Source organism: Amblyraja radiata, chromosome 11, assembly GCF_010909765.2.
Source record: "Amblyraja radiata isolate CabotCenter1 chromosome 11, sAmbRad1.1.pri, whole genome shotgun sequence".
NCBI lineage: Eukaryota > Metazoa > Chordata > Chondrichthyes > Rajiformes > Rajidae > Amblyraja > Amblyraja radiata.
In genome coordinates this window covers 27333093-27353878 of record NC_045966.1, presented here as the reverse complement: position 1 = coordinate 27353878, position 20786 = coordinate 27333093, and the positions used below count along the sequence as shown (strand labels likewise).

Below are 20786 nucleotides of genomic sequence, written 5' to 3'. Positions count from 1 at the left end.
CAGAGGAAAAGGATCCTGTGGCGAGATGCAATTGAGAAGAGTCCCAACCCGAAATACTGCCTATCCATGTCTTGCAGAGATATTGCCTGACCCACTGACTTACTCCAGTACTTTACTTTTGGACATTTAGAGATAGAGCACAGAAACCGGCCCTTCAGCCCAACAAGTCTGCGTTGATCAGTGATCACTCCGTACACTAACACCATCCTACACACTGGGGACAATTTACAATTTTTGCCAAGGTCAATTAACCTATAAACGTGTACGTTTTTGGAGTGTGGGTGGAAAACGGAGCAACTGGATAAAACTCACGTGGTAACAGGGAGAACGTACAGACAGCACCAGCAGTCAGGATTGAACCCAGGTCTCTGACGCTGCAAGGCAGCAGCTTTACTGCAATGTCACTGTGCTGCCCTTTTTGAACTGCCAGTACTTTGTCTTCTACGCAATTGGGAGTGTGATTGCTCGTAACCTGACTGTCTCTCACTCCACAGATACTACCTAATCTGGTAAATATTTTGTGTAGGAAAGAAGGGCCTCAACCTGAAACGTCACCCATTCCTTCTCTCCAGAGATGCTGCCTGTCCCGCTGAGTTACTCCAGCATTTTGTGTCTACTTGGTAAATATTTTGTTGTTTTCTCCACCTATATTTCAGATCTCTGGCATCTGAGGGATTTTATTTTGCATTTCAAAGAGCATATTTAATTCTGGCTTGATCCATGATAATGTGCAGGCAGCACCAGTTTTCTCCTAGTCCACAGCTGACAATGGCCCGTTTCCTTTTATCATCGTTACTTTTTTGCATATCATTCATTCATTTGTTCTATATCTCTTGTTTCCCATTCCCCTTCGGCCCAAAATGTCACCTCTTCCTTTTCTCCAGAGATACTGAGTTACTCCAGCTTGTTGTGTCTATCTTCGGTTTAAACCAACCTCTGCAGTTCATTCCTACAGTAACCGTTTTGTGATTGGTCTGCACCAAAGTAAACAGGCATGGGTTAATTCTGCATCGAGATGCATTGCATGACTTCTACCAATTTGTCCCCCCCAAGGAATCTTTAAAATTAGGTTTACTCTGTCTGTGCTCTTGCAAGTATGTATGCTGTGCTGGCAGTTTCTCTGGATAATCACTTTAAGATTGATTGCTTCGTTACTCTTCTGGCTGCTTTGAGGAACACTAATAGCATGTTGCAGCTTAGCTTCAATACAGAATTTTGATTCCCGTAAGTGTATGAAGTCTTCAACATTTGAGAAAGGGAACGGCAAAGGACAAATCCTGAGAAGTGGATAAACTTAGAATTGCAGTTGTGCATAAAGAGTCTGCCAGGACGCACCTAAGATGACTTTGAGTGAATGTCATTTGAAATGGACTGGATTTGTATTCAATGCACTGCTTCACTCTCAGACCAGACAATTAGTGTAATGCAATGTCATGTTTTTGGTTCAAATGCATCAGTAAAAGCCTTATGCCATTATGTGCTTCCTCTGTCTGGTGTATCTCAGCAGTTTCCTAATAGCTGAGGTCATAAAGGTGGCAGGATGCAGATTTATACTTGAAGAGCTTGTCTAGAAGGAAGCATAAATTAACACTGGCTTGTAGTATACAATGCCCTCCATAATGTTTGGAACAAAGGGCCATCATGTATTTATTTGCGTCTGTGCTCCACAATTTGTGATTTGTAATAGAAAAAAATCACGTGGTTAAAGTACACATTGTCAGATTACATTAAAGGCCATTTTTTAACATTTTGGTTTCACCATGTAGAAATTACAGCTGTGTTTTTACATAGTTCCCCCCATTTCAGGGCACCATAATGTTTCGGACTCATGGCTTCACAGGTCTTTGTAATTGCTCAGGTGTGTTTAATTGCCTCCTTAATGCAGGAAAAAGAGAGCTCTCAGCACCACGTCTTTCCTCCAGTCTTTCCATCACCATTGGAAACTTGTATTGCTGTTTATCAACATGAGGACCAAAGTTGTGCCAATGAGAGTCAAAGAAGCCATTATGTGACTGAGAAACAGGAATACAACTGTTAGAGACATCAGCCAAACCTTAGTCTTACCAATAACAACTGTTTGGAACATTATTAAGAAGAAAGAGAGCACTAGTGAGCTTATTAATTACAAAAGGAATGGTAGGCCAAGGAAGACCTCCACAGCTGATGTCAGAAGAATTCTTTCTATAATAAAGAAAAATCCCCAAACACCTGTTCGACGGATCAGAAACACTCTTCAGGAGTCAGGTGTTGATTTGTCAATGACCACTGTCTGCAGAAGACTTCATGAACAGAAATACAGAGGCTGCACTGCAAGATGCAAACCACTGGTTAGCTGCAAAAATAAGATGGCCAGGTTACAGTTTGCCAAGAAGTATTTAAAAGAGCAACCACAGTTCTTGTGGATGGATGATACGAAGATTAACATATCAGAGTGATGGCAAGAGCAAAGTATGGAGGAGAGAAGGAACTGCCCAAGATCCAAAGCATACCACCTGATCTGTGACACACGGTGGTGGGGGTGTTATGGCCTGGGCATGTATGGCTGCTGAAGGTACTGGCTCACTTAGCTTCATTGATGATACAACTGCTGATGGTAGTAGTACAATGAATTCTGAAGTGTATAGACACATCCTATCTGCTCAAGTTCAAACAAATGCCTCAAAACTCATTGGATCGTCAGTTCATTCTACTGCAAGACAATGATCTCAAACATACTGCTAAAGCAACAAAGGAGTTTTTCAAAGCTTAAAAAAATGGTTAATTCTTGAGTGGCCAAGTCAATCACCCGATCTGAACCAAATTGAACATGACTTTTATATGCTGAAGAGAAAACTGATGGGGGCTAGCCCCCAAACCAAGCATTAGCTATAAATGGCTGCAATACAGGCCTGGCAGAGCATCACCAAAGAAGACACCCAGCAACTGGTGATGTCCATGAATCACAGACTTCGAGCAGTCATTGCATGCAAAGGATATGCAACAAAATACAAAACATGACTATTTTCATTTACATGACATTGCTGTGTCCCAAACATTATGGTGCCCTGAAATGGGAGGACTATGTATAAACACTGCTGTCATTTCTACGTGGTGAAGCCAAAACATATAACAATGGCCTTGATTACAATCTGAAAATGTGCACTTTAACCACATGTGATTTTTTTCTATTACAAATCTCAAATTGTGGAGTACAGAGGCAAATAAATAAATGATGGGTCTTTGTCCCAAACATTATGGAGGGCACTGGACGTATAATCCTACTAATGATCCCTGTTAGTCCGTGGGCCAGAGGGGCCTACTGTGCACCCCTACTTGATCCTACTTCTTGGGTGTCATTTTGTTCATTGGTATCTTTTCTGTCTGAAAAATGATGTTCCCAAGAATAATTTAGACTATGTTTTTTTTTTACCCTTATTTCAATATATGCCAAAATTGTGTTTTTTTCACACTTTGTCCTCTTTCTTGGGGTCTGTAAATTTGGTACTTGCAATTGAGTATGTTTCTTAGTAAAGATACATTAAAAATCCACTAAATTAGGACCATATCATCTTCAACTCTATGAAAATCACCAAGCTCTTCCAGAGGTTTCACAAATTTGTTACACTGTTGCATCAGTTTGATTGGCTTGACTTTGCGGAGTCCTTTGAAGGCACATGTTAAGTCACAGCCTGAGAACGCATGCAGTCCAAGTAATGCTGAGCAGTATTCTGAGGAGGACTGCTTTGCAAAATGGGTGACATCTATTAGCCTTTGCCTGTTGCCTCTCCCTGTGTCAAAAACATTGTGGTGTCTTGAATGCTGTTTGCATAGTGAAGCAATATGAAAAAGATATCGCTGTCTGGGCTTTTGACTTGTACGTGGTCATATCCTTGCTCTTTGCCATAGTTGCAGTATAGGATGACTCGAGAGTGTTTCTTCTTGGTTTGACCAGGGATTGAATCTCAGACTGCAGTGTCTCTTTCCCATTCTGAGAAGTAAGATGTGTGGCCTCTCCTTCCTTAATGAAGATCGCCTTCCTTCCATGTAGCCCCTTTGCCATGTCATGCTCACCCCACACATCAAAAATAAGTTCAATGAGCTGTTTCTTGTTCTCATCATTGGTCAAGAACTGCTTCCGATCTCTTGGTTTTTTGGTCTTTCCTCCTTTGATTATTCTCTTCTCCGCACAGCCACACCATGTCTGTTCACTTGACTTCACTGAATCTGGTTTGTACATATCGGTACTGAAGACTACATCATAAGATGACAATGCATTGAAGATTTTGATGACAATCTCTTTGAGATAGTAGAATGCAGCATTGCCATCTTCCACTATCAATGTCTTGTTACTGGCAGGGGGTTGTGAGTTGTCTACATCTTTCAATAGGTAGTGTAGGCCCTTGGACATCAGTCTTTTCAAATAACTTGTCTGATGCACCAATGGAATAGGATACAGGGGTCAGAGAGTACTTCATAATCTCCTGTAGATCGAGTTGACTGCCAGAACTTTGTGCTTTGACCATCAGTTGAAAAGCAATATCTCCTTGTTGCTTGTACTCTATAACCTTTCATTCAGATATTTTCAGCTTCACTCTTTTCTTTGTTTCTGTCACGGTTTTGAACTTCAGATTCTTGATGGGTTTGGAGAATGCTGTCTTTTTTCATCGCTCTCCGATGTACTTCTCTTTCTGTTCTTTCCCTGTGGTAAGTACCTTTATGACATCGTTCTCAACTTCAGCCGGAAAACGTGCACCAGAAGAGAGTACATTCAACCCAGTCTTGTCATCTACGTCAAAAGGATTCGGGAAGCTCTTTATAGCATCAATGGCTTTCTTTACACATGCCTCACTTTTCCTTATCTCAGTTGGTTGTTGATCTCTGTGTTTGCTTCCGCGATTGGTACCAGAAGTCATGTCTGCGAGGCTGAGAGTCGCAGAGAGAAAGTGTGCCCTTTCTGTTGAAGTTCGAGCCCATCTGTGATAAGCACTGTGATTCTCCAAGATGCCAGAGAGCCCAACACCAGTACCACCACCTTGAGATTTGCCATGCTTCATGATCGTCTCCTCAATCGTTTTGTCAACAGCACATCTGTTTCCTGGTATGAACGACCTAGTGACACTTTTGGCATCTCTTTCAAGATGTGATTCTTCGATGTTTGCCAAGAACACTGCAAGGCAGGTCAGATAGCGAGAGTAATTGTGACCACCAAAGGTGAAGAGATTGGACATAAGAAACAGACAGTGCAAGTACAACGGAAAGTTGTTCTCCTTCACAGACCTAATCAATGAGAGAGCAATCCACACAGAATCCATGTACGACAGCCAAAATTGTGCAACCTTCCTGAGAGATCCTTTTCGAACATCTGCTTTCAAGCTCTCATACGATTCCATCAATGTGTTAAGATCTGCATTGGCCATGACTTCAGCAAGAGCCTTCTTTGTTGGCGATCGGATTAGCTCTTGAAAGATGCCCTTTGATTCCTCTGGTATGCCGGACAGCACTGCATCTTTTCCAGCCATAGACAGGAATTCATCAAGAAGGAGCCTCTCCAAGCACTCCACCATCGTCTTGTGGCAGTGCAGACTTCTGTCGTAGTTCTTTCCTGTCGTAACACCTTTCATAGAAGCAGTAGACATGTCCCGATTCCATGAGGACATCCTGAAGTCCGGATCCTTCCATTTTCTTTCTAAGCATTTTGAAGTATGCACAAATGACATGAAATGTGCCAATCAACACAATGTGTTTCTTGTACTTTGCAGCATGACTCCGACACAAGAGGATATGCCTTCATGCAGATACCCAAGTCGAATGTTGTAATGACATGTACTTGGCCAACCTCATGACTTGTTTCTTCAGAAGCTCATAAACACTCTTGAACTGTATTAATTCCGTCATGGGATGATTGATCTGGATTTGCTTTCCGGTTGACGTAGGATGATGGAAGAGGGCCACAAGAAAGATGGCAACGTGTGAAAAAACACAATTTTGACATAGATTGAAATAAGGTGTTAAAAAACATAGTCCAAATGAGTTTTTTTCCTTGGGAACATAATTTTTCTGACAGAAGCGATAACAATGAACAAAATGACAAGAAGTAGGATCACAGGTGGGGTGCAAGGTAGGCCCCTCTGGCCCACGGACTATGTGTGCTCTGTATGTGTTTTTTCTATGCCTGCCCAACTAATCCTCCTTAAGAAATAAATGTTATAAATGGCAGATGAAGGATATAGCATAGGCAGTGTTTAGTGATAGACCTGTGTTCATTGCAAGGAACTGAACCAAGAGTTGCATATCTTGGAATCTGCCAAGTTGAAGTATTTCTAAATCATCTGGGGGAAAATCCTTCAATGTTAAATAATGTTATCCAAATTATAGGGATTTGAGTTTAAGGATATCATGGCTGCAGACCCTAATCTTTTTGATTTAGTTTATTTCACCCTGAACATACCAAAGGATATTTCTTAGACCTAAATCTTCCCTTTCGGTCAAATGCAGTATATGCACCAAGCTTCAGTTCATTCCTTAGCATGCAATTTGGAGTGTGCCAGTCAGCAGGATCTTCAAGACAGAGTCTGCCTGCATGTCCCTCAGTTAACTTTGAGTGAACGTCCTTTAAAATGGACTGTATTTGTATTCAATTCACAACCTTGAGGAAGGGTTACAATCTGAAACATCTTCGGTCCTTATCCTTCAACTGTTATTGCCTGAGTTCTACCAGCAGTTTTTTTCCCCCCTAAAACATTTTGTATGTCCTTCTTCTTTTAGAACTTCTTTATGAATAAAATGTAAAGTTTTCAACCATCCATTCTCTATATTAGGCACAGCCCTGATGCATTTTAGACACATGATGTGCAAGGAATTGAATTGTTATTTTTTAGTTTAGAGATACAGCGCGGAAACAGGCCCTTTGGCCCACCAAGTCCGTACCAACCAGCAATCCCCACACACTAACACTATCTTACACACACTCGGGACAATTTATATTCAAACCAAGCCAATTAACCTACAAACCTGTACATCTTTTAAGTGTGGGATGATGATATCAGAGAAAATCCACACAGGTCACAGGGAAAATGTACAAACTCCGTACAGGCACCACCTGTAGTCAAATCGAACCCGGATTTCTGACGCTGTAAGGCAGCTACTCTACCGCTGTGCCACTTGAAAGATAATCTTGAAAGATTATCATTCTCATAACATCATTTCATTCTGATGCTGTAACAACATGTTTGAAACTTTAAAAGATATAGCATTGCAGGAAAGTATATAATAACTGCTTATAAAATTCAATACAAACAGTAAGACGTATTGGTAATTTTCTGGGTGTAAATTTACTGCAGGTCTGAGTAAGTGCTAAAAATATTGCAGTTTCTAGACTTTGCAGGAAAATGGAGATATGTTGAAAACCTATCAAGGTTTTTATTTGAATTGGTCTTGTGCCCGGTATGTCAAATTTTTTTGAGTTAATATAATGCATGTCACCTCGCTATTGAAATGTTTTGAAATATTTTATACAGTTTTGGGTTCATACAATTTTTGTGGATCAAACTATTTTTTATAGTTTCCATGTGCTGCCAGATGTCTCTCTGTAGGCAATTCGTCATCTTGGGTACTTCAGACTGGCCAGAAAGTGATTAAGATCAATGCGTTGCAGTTAACACCAATTTTAAATTTGCCACTGATGGCATTTAATGTTCCTTGTTTTCTCTGTGTAAAATCACTTGTGCGCGTTCATAACATCCCACCTCCTTAATATGCACTGAATACAAGAACCAAAATATTGTTCAAAGCACTGGTCCAGAAATTGTTTTGTGCATTCCTGAGTATGTAGCTTGGATTGTACCAGTCGATACATTAGATATGATATCAATATTTCAGCAGCATTTTGGCAGGCAGTGAATAGAGGGATGCAGACCATGTAAAGAAAGATGGAATTAATTTAATTTGGCATCATGGTTCTTGTGGGTTGAAGGGCCTGTTCCTGTGCTGTGCTATTTTATGCCCATAGAAACATAGCTCTGCATATTTGAGCTGCACCAGTTTCATTCAAGGCCAGATGCCAATGATATTGTTCTGCACACAATGTCAATGTATGGAATTAATAAATACATGTGCTTTGTGCACACAATCAAGTGGAAACCGTTTGTTTCCCTAAAGTTTAAGGCACAATCTCCTGGCAAGAGGCATCACTTTGGGACAGGGTTACCCTCGGGTTATAAATGCGGACCGAGTGAGGGCAAACATGTCTCAAATAGCTGATGGTATATTGTGCCCTGTTGATAGTTACTTGCAACAGGAATGGAAATAATCAGGCGCCCTAGGTTTCTCTTAAGTGTACAGCCAAAGGGCCTATTCCCATGCTGTATATCTCAACTGAAATAAACTTAGGAGCAAGTTATTTCTTTAAGGCAGAGATTGACAGATCCTTGGTTAGTAAGGGTGTCGGGCGTTATGGGAAGAAGGCAGGGGAATGGGGTTGAGAGGGAAAAGCTAGATCAGCCATGATTGATTGGTGGAGTAGACTTGATTGGCCGACCGGCCTACTTCTGCTCCTATGACTTGTACAAACATAGAAACATAGAAAATAGGTGCAGGAGTAGGCCATTCGGCCCTTCGAGCCTGCACCGCCATTCAATATGATCATGGCTGATCATCCAACTCAGTATCCTGTACCTGCCTTCTCTCTTATAAGTTCAGGTGCAAGCTGCATTCAGCAAGTTACAGACTTTCCTCATAGCAACAAATTGCAGGTATTATTTCTTTTTTTTTTAAAGTACAAGAATGTAAATGGATGAAATCTGATGGATTTATTTGTAGATCTCAATCTGGTAAATCCCTTTGGTTGATATTGAGGAAACTCTGTGACTTGAGTAATATTAAACGAAAGTGAGCACACTGAAGGAGAATTAATTATTGGCCTTTGTAGCCAACACTTTTTCTGATGTTTTTAACAGATGAATGAACTCTGTCTGACACAACAGAAATTGAATGAAGTGTGACTAATGAATTAGCTACAGTTCATTTAGCAAATCCCGGTTTATTTGGGATCTCTTTCTTCCTGTTACATTTTTAAAGATGCAATCTACTTTTTATGTGGGGTGACATGAAATTCAACTGTGGTAAAAACATCATGCGTACTTTTTCAAATTTATTTCGGCGAGCGATTTGTGGTCCATTTAGCGAGTTTAGATGGACATTTAAATCTGGTTGTCTTTGATCTCTGCTGCTTTGAGGGTTTTCTATTTCCACTGGTGCTTGCTCCTATGTCTGTAAGGCGTATGCATATCAATCTTGTTACAGTGTCACAAAACCAATTCCATGTGTTCACTCCATGGGCCAAAATCTCTCCATACACTATGGAGGAGGAAGAAGAGAAACTTTCAAGTGTAGGAAAGAACTGCAGATGCTGGTTTAAATCGATGGTAGACACAAAATGCTGGAGTAACTCAGCGGGACAAGCAGCATCTCTGGAGAGAAGGAATGGGTGACATTTTGGGTCGAGACCCTTCTTCAGACTCTAGATAGCATTAAGAAGTTATCATGATTAATTGTTCATTTCAGTAGTGAGCATTAATAAGTGACATTCGAAAGAAATTGCTATTGGGGACATTTTGACGAGGTTGAATAGTACTTGGAATTTGTATCGATTACGGTTGCGGTAGATATTGATGAGGCTTTGTACCTTGTGAAAGGCAGTACTAATAATTGAGACTATCTGCCGTTGATTTCCAATGAATTACATAGGATTGTATAAGGATAATAAATAATAAATACCACAGAAATACTCTAAAAAGGTCCACAAATCCATCATAGTATTTTTTGATATTTTTATTTATTTATTTATTTGTATTAGAAGCAATTGTACAAAGATAAAATATTCGGCATCTAAGATTATACAATTATTGTACAGCTTCATTTTTAACCTTATAACCTGAAAATGAAAAAAGAAAAGAAAAAGAGAATAAAAAAGGGGAAAAGTGAAAAGTGAAAAGATAGCTCGAAAAAGAACAAAGGAAAGACCCCTAAACTATCAAAGTAGTGTGGCTGAAAAATATAAAGATAAGGAAAGAGAAAAAGAAAGGTGGAGATATACCTGCCCCTCGTGTCCCCCCCGCCTACCTTACCCAGCCCGGGATCGGATTTAAATTTAAATTTGTGTTGCGCCATGCTATTCTTGTAAGAATTCGGTGAAGGGTGTCCATGTCTTGAGAAATTGATCTGGTTTTTCCGCCAAGACAAGCCTAATGGTTTCCAAATGTAGTGTCTCGGACATGTTTGTGATCCACATCTTCATTGTAGGGACTGTTGTCTGTTTCCAAAATGTAAGTATTAGTTTTTTCGCCGTTATCAGGCCATAGTTAAGGAAACGTCTTTGAAATAGTGTAAGCTCAGAACAGGCTTCTGACATACCTAGTGTGATCAATTTTATGTCGGGGTCCAATTTTATTTTAAGTATTTTAGAAAAGATATCAAAAATTCCCCTCCAGAAGTTTTGTAATTTTGTACAGGAAGCAAAGGAATGGGTTATGGTTGCTTCTTGGAGGATACATTTATCACAAATAGCAGAGACATTGTATTTTGTTGCACTTAAGTCTTTTCCCTCCAACTCTGTCAGTAAAACACAAGGGATTAATCTGCAATATTTCTTAATATTTTATGCATTGTTTTAACTGTATCATAACAGTCAAGCCACATGAATGCATTTCATCCTTCTGTCCCAAATCCCGGTTGCTTGCACTCCTTCCTTCATCCAGCAGAATTTTGAATGTACAGAGCAAAAGTCAAGATATTTTATTTCTGAAGTTGCATTTAGAGTCAAGCAGCATGGAAGCAGGCCCTTCGGCTCAACTTGCATTTGCCAACCAACATGTCCCATCTGTACTATTCCCACCTGCTCCCATTTGGCCCCATGACCCTCTGAACCTGTGCTATCCATCAACTACCTCCTTCGGAAGCTCCATCTCTATACACACCACCCTTTGTGTAAATAAAAAATTACTGTGTGCTTGTGACCTTCCCATCTGATGTTGCAGTTTGTTTAATGCCTTTAGAAAATATTCACTATATAGAGTTGACTCCCATCAGTAATTCAGCGAGCAAAGCTGCTGCCTCACAATTCCCATGATCCAGGTTCAAACCTGACTATTATGAATGGGTGATTTGATGGTCGGCGTGGACTTGGTGGACGAAGGGCCTGTTTCCATGCTGTATCTCTAAACTAAACTAAACTAAACTAAACTAAAGAACACGAGATTTGTTAGGTTAATTGCTCACTATAAATTGCCACAATGTTTATATGATTAGTATAATCTTGGGTGCGTTGTGGAGAATGTGGGGAGAATAAAATGGGATTAGTATAGCTGGATGCTTGATAGTTGGCATGGATTCAGTGGGCTGAAGGGTCCCTCTCCATACTGTATAACTCTATGATGCTGTTTTTGATATCACAGCGCAGAGTTTCATCTTGCACTCATTTTGCAGACGATTCTCACATGTTACACTCCAGTGACTGGAACACAAAAATCTCATGCTCATACTGAAAGAGTGCTCCACCATCAAAGATGACATGTTTTTAATGAAAAGCTAAATCAAGACTCCATTTGCCTTCTCAGAGGGTTTCAAAGATCCCAAGACCAGGCTATTATTTATTCCTAGTTCAACATTTCTAAAAATAGGTTATTACCTGGTATGTGTTTTAGAATAAATTTATTGAGTCAAATTGATCCTGCATTTTCTACATAACAGTGGCGACTGCAAATTTAAGCTTCTGAAAATTGCTACACATGAGTGGTCTTCTTCTTTGTTTCTTGGTGGACTAAGCTTCTGATATTTTCTCTGTTCCATAACTGGGTATAAAATATTTGTTCAAAGACACAAATACACCTCTTGTGGTGCTTAACTGTCATAGTAACATGTCTTGTGTTTATAAATTGTGTACCCTAATCTTGGTTTCAAAATACACAAACTATTTTGCGTCTTGTAGAGTGGAAAAAAAATCATGGTTAAGATGACTGAAGTACTTGGCCTATTTCCAATTTATAGTTCAGTTAAGGTGTGCTAACCTTCCATCCCATCACATACTTAATTTTCGTTCCGCAATTACTTTTCTGATTACCCCCAGAGCAACAACTAGTAACTGTATGGTGCCGATAACAGAAAATAATCTGAATTGCTTAGAAGTCCACTCAAACAAAACTTGAAGTTGAGCTAATGCAGTTGGCAGCAGAGGTGACTCAAAGTTTCATTAGTGATTTAAAAGTTGTCAAAGTTGGAGATGAAAGTGAGCATACACGGAGGTTATTCCCATACCTGTTTAGCCAACACTGTGTCTGCTAACTTTTATTGATAGGCTCCCATCTTTTATATAGATTAGGATTTCAATAGCCTTTGCGTGTTACAATGAAAATTCAACATGATTACGATGCATGGAATAGCCAGATGTGGATCTGGTCTGGTGTTCTGTATTAAATGTGTGACAAGGGAATAGGAAGATCTTACATTTTTATAATAAAAGACCAATTTTCTGTATGATTTTTCTTCTTCTGGAGCATTGATTTCTCTGCTGGAGTAGAGATCAGAGGATGTCTCTCCACCTCTTATTTAACTCAACGGAACTATGTGTAATTCAGCTGAAGCAAGCATACTTCCACATGCTCCAACAAGAAAAATGATATGTCAGTGACACCCAGCAGATTTTCCTCTCAACAAAACCCAGGGAAATAACTACCCTTGGTGGAGTAGGTGAAGTCAATACCCCTGACAAATGTAACTAGAAACTGTTCGTTACTAACTGCTCCATTGAGAAAACTGCAAATGAGTTGGGTGGGGACGAGAGGGCAGTTGGAAAATTCTTGGAGGAATGGGATTGCTCCAAAAGCCAAAATTGATCAAATGGGCCAAAATAACATCATTTTATATCATAACAAGACATAGCAACTTAATATCATAGACAATTGTAATATTCTATTAGCACTTGAGCAATTTTATTGTTTGATTCAAAACATTTATTCTTATAAAGAACCTGATTGCTTAAAGTCAGTAAATGTTATCATTGTTTTGGAAAGAGATAGATTGAAAATGTCCGAAGTAGGAGATTTAAATTCAAACAATCCCAGTTGGATTTAACACCAGATCTGCAGGGGATAATTTTTGTATTTACTTTTTTCACACTGACACAAAGAGAATAACAAACTGACGGACAACTCAAAAATCATTGTGTACAAAGCCTCTGTTATCATTGCTTTTATAGTAGTGAGCCCTGAACTTTGTATTCTGATTAAGAGAGGAGACAAACCATTTTCCATATCCTCTGGTAGACAAACTTGCTGGAGAAACTCAGCGGGTGCGGAAGGTGGACGCTTGTCTACCTTCGATTCTCCAGCATCTGCAGTTCCTTCTTGAACATTACATATCCTCTGCCCATGACAGAATCTGAATATTTCTCGTAAATGTAGTCAGAAGTTCGAATATCCAAGATGATAATCGTGGATACACTGCATGGGCAATGTCACATTCAAAGACATGAGTATTGTCACCGGATGAATGGTCGGGGAATTCCAAAGATGTTTGCTGCGATAATTAGCTTATTGGAAATTGCTAATTGAGATCCACCGACAGATCTTCGTAGGTAATCTGTAAGAAGGTGCCAGACATCAATGTGAAGACTGGGACACAGCTGCTTAGTATCACAGGAACCACTGACTATACAAAGACCAGAAATGTAAAGAAAAGCACTATACATAGGGGAGAAATAAAATGACAGGAAGAACAAAACACTCAGTCACAGATAAGACCACCTTCAAGTTGAACAGAAACTGCCCACACGCCTGTGTGGTATTTTCCAGCAGATAGTTTCCTTTATCTCAGATGTAAATCTGTGGTCTCTTGAGCCTGAAGGAGCCCGTGAGGCATATAGAAGAATTAAACACAGCTGTTGTTTTCAATTTGGAGAAGCTTAAGTTTTCATCATTTATTCTTTTATTCCTTAAAGATTTTTCACAAGTGTAGCATTCCCAATCTTTATTTTGCTACAGTGCTGCTTTGGAGCGTGTTGCGATGAGCTGCTCACAGCTGGACGAGAGATGGGGCTGTTTTGGCTGTTCTCCACGCAGTGAATCACTGATCTGATATTTGGTTCAGTGAGGAATCACCAAGGGAATGTTCAACCAGCTGGGGCTCAATTTGCTGCCATCTCTGATTTTTTGTTGTTGTAAACCAGCATGTATCATTACCTGTGTCTACATCTCTGAACTGCATCCCAATGCTTGCGTTTTGGTAGAGTTAGGAATGAAACGGTGAATTCCTCATTATTGTAAAGGATTCCAAAGGTTTACCACCTTGTGAGTGAATGAATTTCTCTTTATTCCTTATTCTGGGACTGCGATTCTTGATTCTAGACACCTCAGCCACGGGAAACATCCTCCCTGTATCCACCCTATCAAACCCTATGAAAATTCATCACTTTCAATAAGACCTTTTATTCTTTTGAACTGTATATATAACTATATATGAATATAGACCCAGCCTGCTCAGTGTCTCCCCATAGCGTTATCCATCACCCCAGGAACCAGTCTAATAAATCTTTGTTACACGACCTTGATGACATTTATGCTTTTTTAGGTGGTGAGTCTTAAACTATGCACAATAGTTCAGATGTGTATGATCTCACCAAGAACCTACATAATTAATTTTTGGCATCTTTACTGCCAGACTCCAAGTCCATTTTTTCAACAACACTTTCCAATCCATTACTAATTTTTTTTTAAATGCTTTGGTTTAGGAGAGACACAAGAGACTGCAGATTATGGAATCTTGAGAAAATATAAAATGCTAAAGTAATTCAGTAGGTCAGGCATTATCTGAGGAGGGAATGGACAACTGACATTTCGGGTCATTTCTGAAGAAGGGCCCTAACCTGAAACGTCTCCTGTCTATTCCCTCCATAGATGCTCTCTGACCAACTGAGCACATTGTGTCTTGCTTTGCTTTTTTGTTAGTGTGGATGATCTCACATTTTTCCACATTTTGCGACAACAGCCATGTTCTCATTCACTCATTTTGCTTGTCCATACCTGCTTGAAGCCTTTTTACCTGTTAATAATCCCAAATAGTTTTGTCTCATTTGCAAACTTTGAAATATGAGTTTTGGTTTCCTTATTCCAACTATTGATAAGGTTAAGAATAGAGGTTATGTACAGATCTTGACAAATCACAGATAGTCAACCTGAGAAAGGCTTTGCATTCCCACTCTTTAATTTCTTTCTGTTAACCAATTCTCAGTATATGACTCACAACAGATGACTTGGGCAACTTTTTCACTCAGAAGGTGGTGGGTATATGGGAGGAGCTGCCAGAGAAGTAGTTGAGGCGAGTACTCTAACAGCACTTAAAATACATTTGGACAGGTACGTGGAGAGGAAAGGTTTAGATTGTAAGTGATAGGAATAGAGTTAGGTCATTTGGCGCATCACATCTACTCTGCTATTCACTCATGGCTGATCTATTTCTCCCACCTAGCCCCATTTTCCTGCCTTCCCCCCATAACCTCTGACACCTCAGACATTTAAAACCTATGGGCCAAATGCAAGCAAATAGGACTAACTTAGATGGGACATCTTGAGTGGCACAGGCGAGTTGGTCTGAATGGCCTGTTTTTGTGCTGTGTCTGAAACCAGGAGCCAATGTGGGTCTGAATGGATTGAGCAATTTGTCTCTATTCATGAAGGAATTAAAATTAATAGAGTACACATAACAGTAGAATAAATAGATGAGTTTCAGAATCATTGACTTTGTAAACTTTAATAAATGCACATTTTAGCAATAGATGAGCTGATGATTAGGTAATAGAAAATAATGATATTTGTAATGTCGTGCAGATCAGAAGATCAACTTGTGGTTCAGCAAGATTTTTTTTGGAGTTGCTTTCCGGGAAATGTCTTGGGTTGTTCCAATATGTTAGATGTTGTAAATGAGATCAAGTTACAATTGAAGTTGAATAATGGCAGCTATGCCAGAATAATGCCTTCTGAAGGAGGGTCTCGACCCGAAACGTCACCCATTCCTTCTCTCCAGAGATGCCGCCTGTGCAGCTGAGTTAATTCAACATTTTCTGTCTATCTTCGGTGTAAATCAGCAACTGTAGTTCCGTCCTACACACTTGTCCTCAATATTCCTTGGTAAACATGTTTCTCCAGTAATTATTTTAAACACGTGTGTTTATGCAACATTTGTGTCTTTTCAATACATAAATGATTTGAAATTTATGGAATAATAATGTTTGTGTTATGGTGGGATGGAATACATTTTTGTTTCTTACAAGAAGGAAATTTACTTAAAGCAGAAGCAGAGATATGAATTTTGACAAGTTAGTTTCAAACAGTTAAAGTTAGTGTCGTTCCCTTTCACTGTGTGCATCTGAAAATAAAACACTTCTATTTGCTTTCTGATCAATTGCAGGCCCTGATCCGATTACCGGCCCACATCTCTCAGTGTGATGAAGTCCTCCAGTTTTTTGAAACAAGACCCGAGGACTTAAACCCACCAAAAGAGTGAGTATATTGTGGTTAAGTTATACATTGCATTCCAATTATTGAGATATCAGCACAACACTGTGAAAAACTGTGCAAGGTTTGAAAATGTGGAAAAAGTGACTGTAATTTGTCTTGAGGAAATAATGAATTAACAGTTAACTCTTTTAATAACGTTATTAAAAATATTCAATTTTGGTCAAAATGATGCATAGTTACGTATTTCAGAATACTGCTATTATTTTGGAAAATTGCTAATAAAGCCCCTGTCCCACTTAGACCTAAACAGCAACCTCTGGTGACCTTGCCCGCCACCCAAAAAAAATCAAGGTCGAGGTGACCTGCAACCTCCTACCACCTCCCAAGCATATGTTGAAACCTTCCTCGACTATGAAGAAGACCAGCTTAGACTAGACCTGCGACTAAAAAATTACCGATTTTTATAACAGCAACCTATTTTTAGTCGAGGCCGGCTTTAAACATGATGAAAAAATAGCAGCAACTTAGATGAAGCCTCGACCACGCGGAAACCACTTTCGACCATTAGGGAGAGTGACCAAAACCTCCGGTGACCTCATGGAAACCTTGGGTGGCAGGCAAGGTCACCAGAGGTTGCTGTTTAGGTCTCCTAAGTGGGACAGGGGCTTGTGGGCAAAACAAATCGAGGCATTGGAATACTACATTTAATTTATACTATTCCTTGGCTGAGATGCAGTAAATCAGCCTCTTTTCCAGTTCCTGATTACCATCTGGTGCCTGGCTAAAAAGTGGCATTTATGAACATTGGATAGCTTGTCTCTGCTAGTATCTGACAACCCATAAACAAACACTGATATTTTTATATGTGAAAAATGCTAATGTAAAGGATGTACATCACATTGTTTAATACTCACAAAGCCAGCAGGAATCAGCACCTATATGAGAGGACAATAGGCCTAACTTGGTTTCAAAATTATGAAATTATCTTTGAGTGCCATTATTTTGGAAGCTAAGGAGATTTGTCGATTTGCCAGACTCATCAGCAATATTATTGAAGTTAAATTTGAAGTTCTGCTCTGGAATATACATTTAAACTCACCAGTATTTTCCATTTTTACATGAGGATGCATAAAGGTCACCTTACATAAAACTATTTCAACCCGCACATTTCTTTCTTAACCACATTTAGGTCCTATGCATCTTGTTTGAACTATCCTGGGATTGCATCAAATTCTGTATTTCCAGACATAAATTAATTTGAACTCTTTTTCTCATAAGCAACTGAGAATGACAACTTCATTCCTGCCTTAAAACTGTAACTTATTTTACTTTGGGGCAAGCTTGAAATGTTTCTGCTGTTCATCACATCCTACAGCACATGATGAAAAGATATGTATTTAAAATCTCCCTGTCAGAATAATTGTTGGACTGCAGAAAATATTCCCACTAGTGTTTAGAGAGAATTCCAGGTTTCTTCTCTGACGACAGTGAAGACTATGGTGGGCTGACTTGGACGTGCACACTGAATCTGGTGTCATGATCTGTTCTGGGTGGTCTATTTGGTTTTATTTCCCTTGTTGTATACAGAATTTGTTGTTCTTGGGGCTTTCAGATTCAAGCAAATGGTAGTGGTCAGGAGTAACAATTAGACCAACACAGACTGGGAAAGGCAACACATTTCTTCCTTGAATGTGTGAACATGTGAATTAGTAGCATGAGTAGCTATTTGGAACCTTGAATCTGCTCTGCCAATCTGACTGTAACACCAACTCTACATTCCCAACTATCCATAGCAATCTTTCACCCACTTGCTTATGAAAAAAAAACTGACTCTGCTTTAAAAATGTTCAAAGACTCTGTTTGTGGATGATTGTTCCAAAGATAAGATATCACCGCTTGTGCCTTAACTGGTGATTCCATATTTTTTAAACAATAACGCTTAGTTCTTGAATATCCCACAAGAGGCAACATTTTTCCGAACCTATTCCAAGACATCTTTATGGCCTTGTATGTGTCAATAAAATCTCTTCTCAGCTAAGAAAATAAATACAAACTTAGTCTGTCCATCTGTCCAACCTCTCTGCTTCAGGCCATGCACCAATTACTGTTACAAGTGTGGTAATACTTCCTAAAATAAAGAGAAAATAAAAATACATTACTGAGACATAACTTCCAGGAACCTCTGTTCCTCTAGGAATATGCTAACTTTGCTATTTACTTCTTGAAACTACCTATTTGTCTTTTATGAATCATGAACTTAGACATCCCGATCCAGCTGCATTTCAAGCTGCAGTGTTATTCTCGTGCTAGCTTTTAGTTTCAGTTTTAAAGATACCACATGGAAACGGGCTCTTCAGCCCACCGAGTCCATGCTGATCATCGATTACCCATTCACACTAGCTCTATGGTATCCCACTTTTGCAACCACTTTTTACGCACTAGGTGGCAAAATACAGAAGACAATTAACCTACAAACCCCCATGGCAGAGAGTGGTAAATCTGTGGAATTCTCTGCCACAGAAGGTAGTTGAGGCCAGTTCATTGGCTATATTTAAGAGGGAGTTAGATGTGACCCTTGTGGCTAAAGGGATCAGGGGGTATGGAGAGAAGGCAGGTGCAGGATACTGAGTTGGATGATCAGCCATGATCATATTGAATGGCAGTGCAGGCTCGAAGGGCCGAATGGCCTACTCCTGCACCTATTTTCTATGTTTCTATGAAATTGGAGCACTTGGAGGAAAACCACGCAGTCTCAGAGAGAACTTGCAAACTCCACACAGACAGCACCTGAAGTCAGGATCAAACCCGGTTCTCTGGCACTGTAAGCAGCAGCTCTACCAGTGGGCCCTGCTGTGCTGCTGCTGTACCACTACTATGTAGATCATACTTCAAAAAAAGTTTTTCTCAAACATTTAACGTTGCAGGTGGGTATTTTAGTGACAGACCTGAAATGGTTGTCATTTCTATTCTAGGTTTACATGACTGAACTGAATTACATTTTTGGTGGTGCCATGCAAGATTCATGCTTGTGGTTCCATTTATACAGCTTGATAAAAAGTCAATTTTATACCATTCACTATCATAGCTGCCTGATTAAAGGAATGAACTAAAAATGCTCTGAGTGTCAGCAGCCAAAAAGATAGCATAGACGATGAGGACTGCAAGTCTTCAAAAATAATGAAGGTGGGGGAATGTGTGATCACTCGGGAGAATTTGAATTAAGGGTAAAAATTAATGTAATCTACCTTAACTAATGCAATTGACCAAATTTAATTTATTAAAGAGCTTAAAAGAACTATAAGCTGAATTGATTAACTCGAGAATCTATAATTAAATGAATAACATTAGGTTGGAGACAAGTCAGAATTTGAAGAATCCAGAGAACTCAGATGTCCAGAAAAGTGAGCATCAGAAAAAGAGATTTACCAAGATCTGAAATGATTCCTGTGCAGAGAAAGGAGCAGGTTGGAGATAAATTTGAGGGTGTTTGTTGAGATCAGGTAAATGCTCAAAGTTTGGTAACTGGCAATACCATACATTGCCCTTTTCCCATTGGCTGGACATCTTTTGTCATGCTGCTAGCCTCAGATAACCTTTGTTTCTTGTCCTACTTCTGCAGGAGCTTCTGGCAGCTGATTGGTTTCATAGTTTGTGCAAAAAGGCCAACAGCTTTAGAGATGTTGAAACAAAGAAATGCAGATGCTGGCTTATACCAAAGATAGACACATACTGTAGTGCTGGAGTAACTCAGCAGCTCAGGCAGCATCCCTAGAGAAAAAGGATAGGTGACTTTTCGAATTGGGGCCCTGCTTCAGTCTGCTTCAGTCTCCTATCCTTTTTCTCTAGAGATGCTACCTGACATGCTGAGTTAGTCTAGCACTTTGTGTCAAGCTTTGCAGAAGCGTTTACCATACCTTTCCAAAGTAACATTGACAGAGTGAATGGTGTACAGGCAAAAAGATCAGGGAAGGGAAGAGTATGCAATAGTATGCATGCCAGAATATCTATTTGACTCTCTCATACATCCCATCAATACCCAAATAATAAACTGATTGAGGGATCCGATGCCTTCAACTGTTGTACTTTCTTTTCAAGTACATATGTCCTTGCTGGAACACAAGATGGTAACATTTATCAGCTGGATGTTCGAAACACACAAACTCCCATACAGATTATCCATCGATTGGGGGCTCCTGTGCTTTCATTGTTGCCCTCTAGAGAGGGCTTTATGGCTAGTCACAGTGATGGAAGTTGTTATACTAGTCACTTAGAGGCTTTGAATTGGTCTTTTACTTCAGTTGG

General features: G+C 39.6%; 1 protein-coding gene across 2 annotated transcripts in view; it reads left to right on the top strand.

Annotated features, from left to right (window-relative positions):
- The window catches only part of sh3pxd2b (SH3 and PX domains 2B), a 235711-nt gene that overhangs the window by 128783 nt on the left and 86142 nt on the right, over window positions 1-20786 (top strand). For both annotated transcript variants that reach the window (XM_033029589.1, XM_033029588.1), the window contains exon 5: window positions 16435-16526. In XM_033029589.1, coding sequence (XP_032885480.1) covers window positions 16435-16526 — 92 coding nt within the window. The remainder of the gene's footprint in view (window positions 1-16434; window positions 16527-20786) is intronic.